Source organism: Crocuta crocuta, unplaced genomic scaffold (assembly GCF_008692635.1).
Source record: "Crocuta crocuta isolate KB4526 unplaced genomic scaffold, BGI_CrCroc_1.0 scaffold64, whole genome shotgun sequence".
NCBI classification, from domain to species: domain Eukaryota; kingdom Metazoa; phylum Chordata; class Mammalia; order Carnivora; family Hyaenidae; genus Crocuta; species Crocuta crocuta.
In genome coordinates this window covers 13,598,549-13,605,649 of record NW_027530640.1, presented here as the reverse complement: position 1 = coordinate 13,605,649, position 7,101 = coordinate 13,598,549, and the positions used below count along the sequence as shown (strand labels likewise).

The window sequence follows — 7,101 nt, the reverse complement described above, 5'->3', positions numbered from 1 at the left end:
CATCCGTCATCCTTCGCGCCAGGACCGGAGATCTACATATGTAAATGAATGATTAGAAATAATTAAAGGCTGAGTCAGTGGCTCTACTAGAAATAGAACCCAGGCGTCTTGACTCAGAAACTTAGGGTTACCCTACCGCGCAGAAGACGCGGCGTCCACTCGGCAGCTCCGACCCTTTCCGGAGTATTCGCAGTAGTAACAGAAGTTGATCTGGTTTCTCCTCGGCACCTTCGCGCTTCGTAGCCCTGTGCGAAGTCGGACCAGGCGTGGGCGGGACGGGGGCGGAGCTGGGCCAGGTCCGGGGCGGGGCTTTGGCGTGAGCGGGGCTTCCTCGAGTTCCGGAGTCGAGTCGCTTGCCTTGGCCGGAGCAGAGATGCAGCCGCCGCCCCGAAAAGTGAGCTTGGCCTGGGAACGGGGACTCCTGGTGGGCTGGCGGAATGGTGGGAGTCAAGGGGGCTCCGGACCCACAGTAGGGGACAAGGAGTTGTAAGGGTTCAGGGCCTAACCAGAAGTAACCCAGGAACCAGCCCAGCTCCTCCCCGGTCCCGCCCCCTCGCCGCTCCCTGCGCGGAGTGTTTTCGCCGGGGGTCTTCACTCTCATCTTATCTTCACAGGTGAAGCCGGCCCAGGAGGTAAAGCTTCGCTTTCTGGAGCAGCTGAGCATCCTTCAGACCCGGCAGCAGAGGGAAGCAGATTTGCTGGAGGACATCAGGTACCCTCTGATCCCCTCCACGTACCCCCCACCTTCGCCGTTGCGCGCCCCGCCTCTCTTCTAACCTAAGTCCTTCGGCTCTGGACCCGGGAGGGGAGGCGCAGGGGGTGAAGAGTTCTCCGCCCTGCCCATTACCGGCCCTCACTCTCGGCCTGCCTCTCCAGATACCAGATAGGACTTCTTCCTCTCAACCCAAGACACAGAAGCCCGCACAGACCCTTCCTGAAACCCCTTGACTCCACACCACTCCCTCCACCACACAGTCAAGCTTAGAGCAGAATCTCCCCTCCCTCTTCCAGACCTGTTGGAAGGCTGGAGGACAATGTGTCCAGGCCCCCATCAGTCCTCACCTCCAAGCCCAATGATGGTTCTCCAGGGGTGGGGAGGATCCTGCTGAGGCTCTGAGCAACGAGGTGAGGTTGTTCTGGGTTGCAGCTGCCTGAGGTGATCTCAAGGACTCTTCAGTCTCATTTCCTCCTGGTGTACTCACACTCTAGGCCTGGCTCCCCTCTTCCTCCTGCCCAGGCTGAGGAGAGGATTGAGGGTGGGAGAACAGGACTAAACTGTCACCACCACTCGGCCCCGCTAATCTCCACAGGTCCTACAGCAAGCAGAGGGCAACCATTGAACGCGAGTATGGGCAGGTATGGAACTCCTTTCTCCAGTCTTTCCCTTTTGTTCTAGCCTCCTTTAAACCACCAGCATTGTCTCTCCACACATACTCCTGTTCTGGTCAAGAGCAAAGGCCTAGAATTAAAAAGATGTGTGTCAGATCTTTGTTGTTCTACTTGTTGGCTGTGTGACCTTGGACAACGTATTTAGCCTTTCCTGGCCTTGATATCTTTCTCTGTACAATGGAAATAATAAATGTACTTTCATGTAGGGTTGTTGTACCGATGGAATAGGTTAATGCACGTAAAGCACTTAGCAAAGTGAGTGCCACATAATATATATTATACTCTGATCCCATATTTTCCCAGTTGGTGAGAGTCTTTGAGAGGTAACTGGGTCTGTGATGACTTTCCCACCAGGCACTTCAGAAACTGGCTGGGCCATTCCTGAAGAGGGAAGGTCACCGGAGTGGGGAGATGGACAGCAGGTGGGTCCCATGGAGTGGGGAGGTCAGGGAACCTAGAAGAGATGAGGAGCTCAATCTCAGGAATCTATGGGAATAAAGAGCCAGTGAGGGGGTAGGGCACGTGAGCTGCAGGTAGAGCTGACACAGCAGCCGGAGAGGAGCTGACCCAGCAAGGACACTGTGGGTGCAGGCAGAGGGCATGAGTGATCCTTGTGGCTGAGCTAATGGGCTGTTCGATTGATAGGCTCCCAGACAAGGGGGATGGGAAAGCACTCTGTCTTCTATGGTGTTGGGGTTGGAGGGGGGGGGGGTCTCATGAAGCTTTGCAGTGGTTTCCTCCTCAATACAGACCTTCTCTGGGGAGAGGCAGGATGGTGTTTGGTGCCTGGCGCTGCCTGCTGGATGCCACCGTGGCTGGGGGCCAAGCCCGGCTCCAGGCATCTGACCGATACCGTGACCTGGCAGGGGGCACAGGGCGGAGTGCCAAGGAGCAGGTGCTTAGGAAGGTATGTCTGTGTGGATGGGATGAAGGAAGGGCTGGCTTGTGGCTGGAGGTGGTCAGGGCCAGGACTCTGTGTGTCCATGCCCCTAGGGAGCAGAGAACCTCCAGAGGGCACAAAGTGAGGTGCTGCAGTCTGTCCGGGAGCTGAGCCGAAGTCGGAAGCTGTATGGGCAGCGGGAACGTGTGTGGGCCTTGGCACAGGAGAAGGCAGCTGATGTCCAGGCGAGGTGGGGTCATGGGGAGTTTGGAAGACTGGCAGGAGGGGGGGATCCAAGGCATGACAGCCGAGCCTAAACTTGACTTCTCTCCCTTGCCTGCACAGACTGAACCGAAGTGACCATGGGCTCTTCCACACTCGAACCAGCCTCCAGAAACTCAGCACCAAGGTTTGGGAGATGTGGATATGAGTGGGGGCAGGAAAGAGGTGGGCAGAGTAGTCTCATGGTCCGCAAACCACGGGCATAAATCTGAGAGACTGGGGCAAATCCAGGCTTCCTTACATCTTCAGTGCTTGACCTTGGTTAACCTGATCTCTCTGAGTCTCATTTTCTTCATCTGTAACATGAAAATAGTATGTTTCTTTTTTATTCCTTTACCACAGTAAAGGACATTTACTGAGGACTTTATAAAGTTCCTACCTTCAGAATCTGGTGAAGGGCAGACAGATAGCAAATAAACAATCAGATTAAGTGAAAACAAAACAAGGTGCTATGATAAAGGGTAACGGTGTGATTTAGAGAGAAAGCCATGGCCTGACTGTCAAGAAGGAGTCAGTCATGCAAAGATCTAGGAGAAGAACATTCCAGGGAGAGGAAATGGTGAGTGCAGGGGCTCTGAGATGGGAATAGCTTTGTGGGCAATAGATGGAGGAACTGAAAGAAGACCAGAGTGGCTGGAGCACTGTGAGCAAGGGAACAAGTACTGTGAAAAAAGGTCAGAGAGGCTGCAGGGACCAGCTCATGTGGAACCTGGGAAGCCACAGTAAGGAGCAGTTGGGATTTTATTTTAAATGAACCTAGATGCCACCAGAGCATTTTGAGCAGGAGTTGTGAGTGTACAAAAGTTTCAGTATAGCACCAGGTGCATAGTAAGCACTCAATAACGTGAGAATCCATTCTGGATTGGATTGGCCTTAGAAGGACCCCAAGGGTCTAGGACTCCCTGTTGACATGTATTTTCTCTTCCTAGCTATCTGCCCAGTCAGCCCAGTACTCCCAGCAGCTGAGAGCAGCTCGCAATGAGTACCTGCTTAACTTGGTGGCCACCAATGCCCACCTTGACCACTACTACCAGGAGGAATTGCCAGCCCTGCTCAAGGCCAGTCCAAGCCCAGATACCCTGCCTTTCAGTGGAGGGGTGAGGGGTGTGTGGGAGGGCCTGTCCTTGCTTCCTACCACCACCAGGCTGGGTGGTGCTAGGGACCTAGACTGCTTTGAGTGGGTTAGAAGAGACATCCTTCGGTTCTGGTTCTGGTTCTAGCTGACTGTATGACATTGTGCAGATCACTAACCCCTCTGAATCCCTCATCAGCGATAACTTCTGCTCTGCCTACTTTGTAGAGTCATGGGGCTCAGGGGAGAAAATGGATCTGAAAATGCTTTTTAAACTGTTAAGGTCTGTGCATACGTGAGGGTCTATTATTAGAAGCAGTAATAATGTCTCATTCCTTCCCTCTTTCCAATTCCTCATGCCCAGCACCGATCTAAACCTGGGCAGAGAGCCTACTTTGCAGTAGATGCTGGGGGAAGGGTAATGTCATTATCTTGGGGTTCTCTCTAGGCCCTTGTCAGCGAGCTGTTGGAACACCTGAGGGATCCCCTGACCTTGCTAAGCCGCACCGAGCTGGAAGCTGCAGAGTTGGCCCTGGAGCATGCCCACCGGGGAGCGCAGGCGACCTCCCAGGTGAGGGCTGTGCCCTGTAAGACATCCCTAGAGATCCTCTTTCCCCTGATCTTTCAGTACAGACCACGCACTGAATGTCTGCTCCTTTTGTTCTCACCTTCTTCTAAGAGGGGGCTGGGGACAGACTTGGAGAGGTTACCAGTGAGTGCCTACAGTGACCTTTTACAACCCCCAGGTAAGCTGGGAGCAGGATCTGAAGCTCTTTCTTCAGGAGCCTGGAGTATTTTCCCCCACACCGCCTCAGGAGTTTCAGCCTGCTGGGACTGATCAGGTGAGACCTCTCTGTTCATTGGAACCAAACCACATGTAAAAAGGACAGTGGTTTAGTCCTCCTCCCTCATCATCCTTGTCCCGGTAATAACTTAGTGACTGTTAAGTGGCTTCAGAACTCTAGTTCACCTCCCTCCCACCAGGATACAAATAAACATATTTTATCCCACCTTTCTGGTCCTTCACTGCACTATCCTCCTCATTCCATCTCTATCCCTCAGCCCAGATCCCATTTTGGGGACACTCTTTGTCTTTGTGTCAACAGGAATGCACACCTATGTCCATAGACATAAGTGTGTGTGCCCTCACCTCTTTGTCCTTGGAGATCAGGACAGAGAGAAGAAAAAGGAGGAGACTGTAGTGAAGGAGCAACATCATGTCCTCCTCACAGCACCTGTGTTCATTGTTCATGCAGGTGTGTGCCTTGGAGCTGGAAGGAGACACAGGAGGCATGGCTGGGGACAGTAGCCTGGAGAAAGAGGTTCAGCGCTGGACAAGCCGAGCTGCCCGAGACTACAAGATCCAGAACCATGGGCATCGGGTGAGTTGGGGGGTGCAGGTGTCATGGGTGGGCAGGAAGAGCCGAGAGATGGGGACCCTGGAATCAATGGGATGTCATAGGGCTGCAGGCAGGAGGAGAAGGAAAGGTATCTTAAGCCAATAGTGTGGCACAGTAGTTAAGAGCACTGCTTTTGGAGCTAGACCCACCTGGGTTCAAATCCTGCTCTGTTGTTTCCTAGTTATATAACCCTGAATAAGGGAGTGACTTAACCTCTCTGGACCTCAGTTTCCTTATCATTACAGTGTGATTAATAATCATAGCCACCTCATAGGGAAGACTAAATGACGTAATGCATGTGAAGCAAGTAGCAAAGTGCCATGTCCATAGTAAGTTGTCTCCCGTAGTATTTCTACCCACCCCATCCTCTGCTTTCCCAACCAGGTGCTGCAGCGGCTGGAGCAGAGACGACAGCAGGCTCCAGAGCGGGAGGCTGCAGGCATAGAACAGCGGCTACAGGAAGTGAGGGAGAGCATCCGGCGGGCCCAGGTGAGAAGTAGCCCTGTGGCTAGGACCACAGAGATCCCACCTCCACACATAACAACCTCCTCCTCCGCCCTCTCTGGATGGTGGGGAGTGGGAGGCAGGAGGCCGAAGGTGGACAAAGTCGGGAAGGCTCCGCCTACCTCCCAAAGGCAGGCCCACCCATAGCCGTGATTGATCTCTCTTCCCCATGCCAGGTGAGCCAGGTGAAGGGGGCTGCTCGGCTGGCCCTGCTGCAAGGAGCTGGCCTAGATGTGCAGCGCTGGCTGAAACCAGCCATGACCCAGGCCCAGGATGAGGTGGAGCAGGAGCGACGGCTCAGTGAGGCCCGGCTGTCCCAGAGAGACCTCTCTCCCACCGTGAGCACCCTTTGCTGTGTACCCATACACCCCCAGGAAGTTAAAGGGTAGAACTCCCCAGTGGAGGGAAGACCCTGTTAAATGGGGATCACAAGAGTGCTTAAGTCAAAGAGGATTTTGTGCAGCTTGAGTGACAAAAGTATAATTTTTTGTGTAGTTTGTAGCATAGAGTGTCAGTGAACTTTTATCATGAGTACAGTAAAACCTTGGTTTGGGAGCATAATTTGTTCCGGAAACATGCTTGTAATCCAAAGCACTTGTATAGCAAAGTGAATTTCAAGAACCATTGGCTCAGTTGTGATCCTGTGACACTAGGCGTCACATAAGACTTATATCGCAAGACATCGCTCATTTATCAAGTTCATTATTAGAAATATTTGCTCGTTGTGCAGAACACTGAGAAAACAAGTTTATCATAACCCAAGGTTTTATTTATATAGGACAGTGGTTGTGAACTAAGTTCTAAGTATAGATTATAAGTGGTTTGAGCACCAGCCACTCTATTTACTAGCTGTGTGACCTTAGAACGTGACTTAAACCATCTGAGCCTCAGTTTCCTCATAAGCAAGCTGAGGTTTTCAGTTATACAAAATATCACTGGGTTATTATGAAGATTAAATGAGGCGATATACAAAAGATGTTTGGTGTTGTACCGGGCACAGAGTAAGCACTCAGGACTAAAATTCTGTAGTTGTTTTTGGTGTTACCCTGCTCTGTGGTGATTTTGCTTTTGATACATGGGGGTTGATAGATGGATGTGGCACCTTGGGGAATGATCTGCCAGTGTTCCTTAAGGAAAGAATGGAGTAGTGAGAGATGAAATGGGAGATAAAACACTTGAGTGTGGGGCCCCCAGTGATGTCTGTTGTCTGCCCCCTCCAGGCTGAGGATGCTGAGCTCTCGGACTTTGAGGAATGTGAGGAGACAGGGGAGCTCTTTGAGGAACCTGCCCCCACAGCCTTGGCCACTAGGCCCCTTCCCTGCCCTGCACATGTGGTGTTTGGCTATCAGGTATCAGGTGGGTAGGGGGGTGGTGAGAGACAGGTGGGGATGGGAGACAGCCAAGTTCTGAATTCTTCCTTCTGGGGCCCAGGCAGGGCGTGATGATGAGCTGACCATCACAGAGGGCGAGTGGCTGGAGGTCATAGAAGAGGGAGATGCTGACGAATGGGTCAAGGTGGGTATGGACCTTAGATTCTGATCCTGGTAGTGTTTGAGTGGGGGAGTGCAGTGGGA

The 7,101-nt window shown here is 52.5% G+C and overlaps 1 protein-coding gene across 2 annotated transcripts in view; it reads left to right on the top strand.

Annotated features, from left to right (window-relative positions):
* Positions 1-311: 311 nt before the first annotated feature.
* FCHSD1 (FCH and double SH3 domains 1) overlaps positions 312-7,101 on the top strand; it is an 11,491-nt gene continuing 4,701 nt past the window's right edge. The window contains exons 1-15 of one of the 2 annotated variants that reach the window (XM_077768825.1): positions 312-394; positions 615-712; positions 1,311-1,356; positions 1,744-1,811; positions 2,161-2,296; positions 2,383-2,519; positions 2,615-2,678; positions 3,481-3,609; positions 4,072-4,194; positions 4,370-4,465; positions 4,880-5,005; positions 5,408-5,512; positions 5,704-5,865; positions 6,748-6,876; positions 6,959-7,042. In XM_077768825.1, coding sequence (XP_077624951.1) covers positions 374-394; positions 615-712; positions 1,311-1,356; positions 1,744-1,811; positions 2,161-2,296; positions 2,383-2,519; positions 2,615-2,678; positions 3,481-3,609; positions 4,072-4,194; positions 4,370-4,465; positions 4,880-5,005; positions 5,408-5,512; positions 5,704-5,865; positions 6,748-6,876; positions 6,959-7,042 — 1,524 coding nt within the window. In that variant the 5' untranslated portion in view covers positions 312-373. Of the gene's footprint in view, positions 395-614; positions 713-1,310; positions 1,357-1,743; positions 1,812-2,139; positions 2,297-2,382; positions 2,520-2,614; positions 2,679-3,480; positions 3,610-4,071; positions 4,195-4,369; positions 4,466-4,879; positions 5,006-5,407; positions 5,513-5,703; positions 5,866-6,747; positions 6,877-6,958; positions 7,043-7,101 lie in introns of both variants that reach the window. The other variant, XM_077768826.1, reaches the window with a different exon arrangement.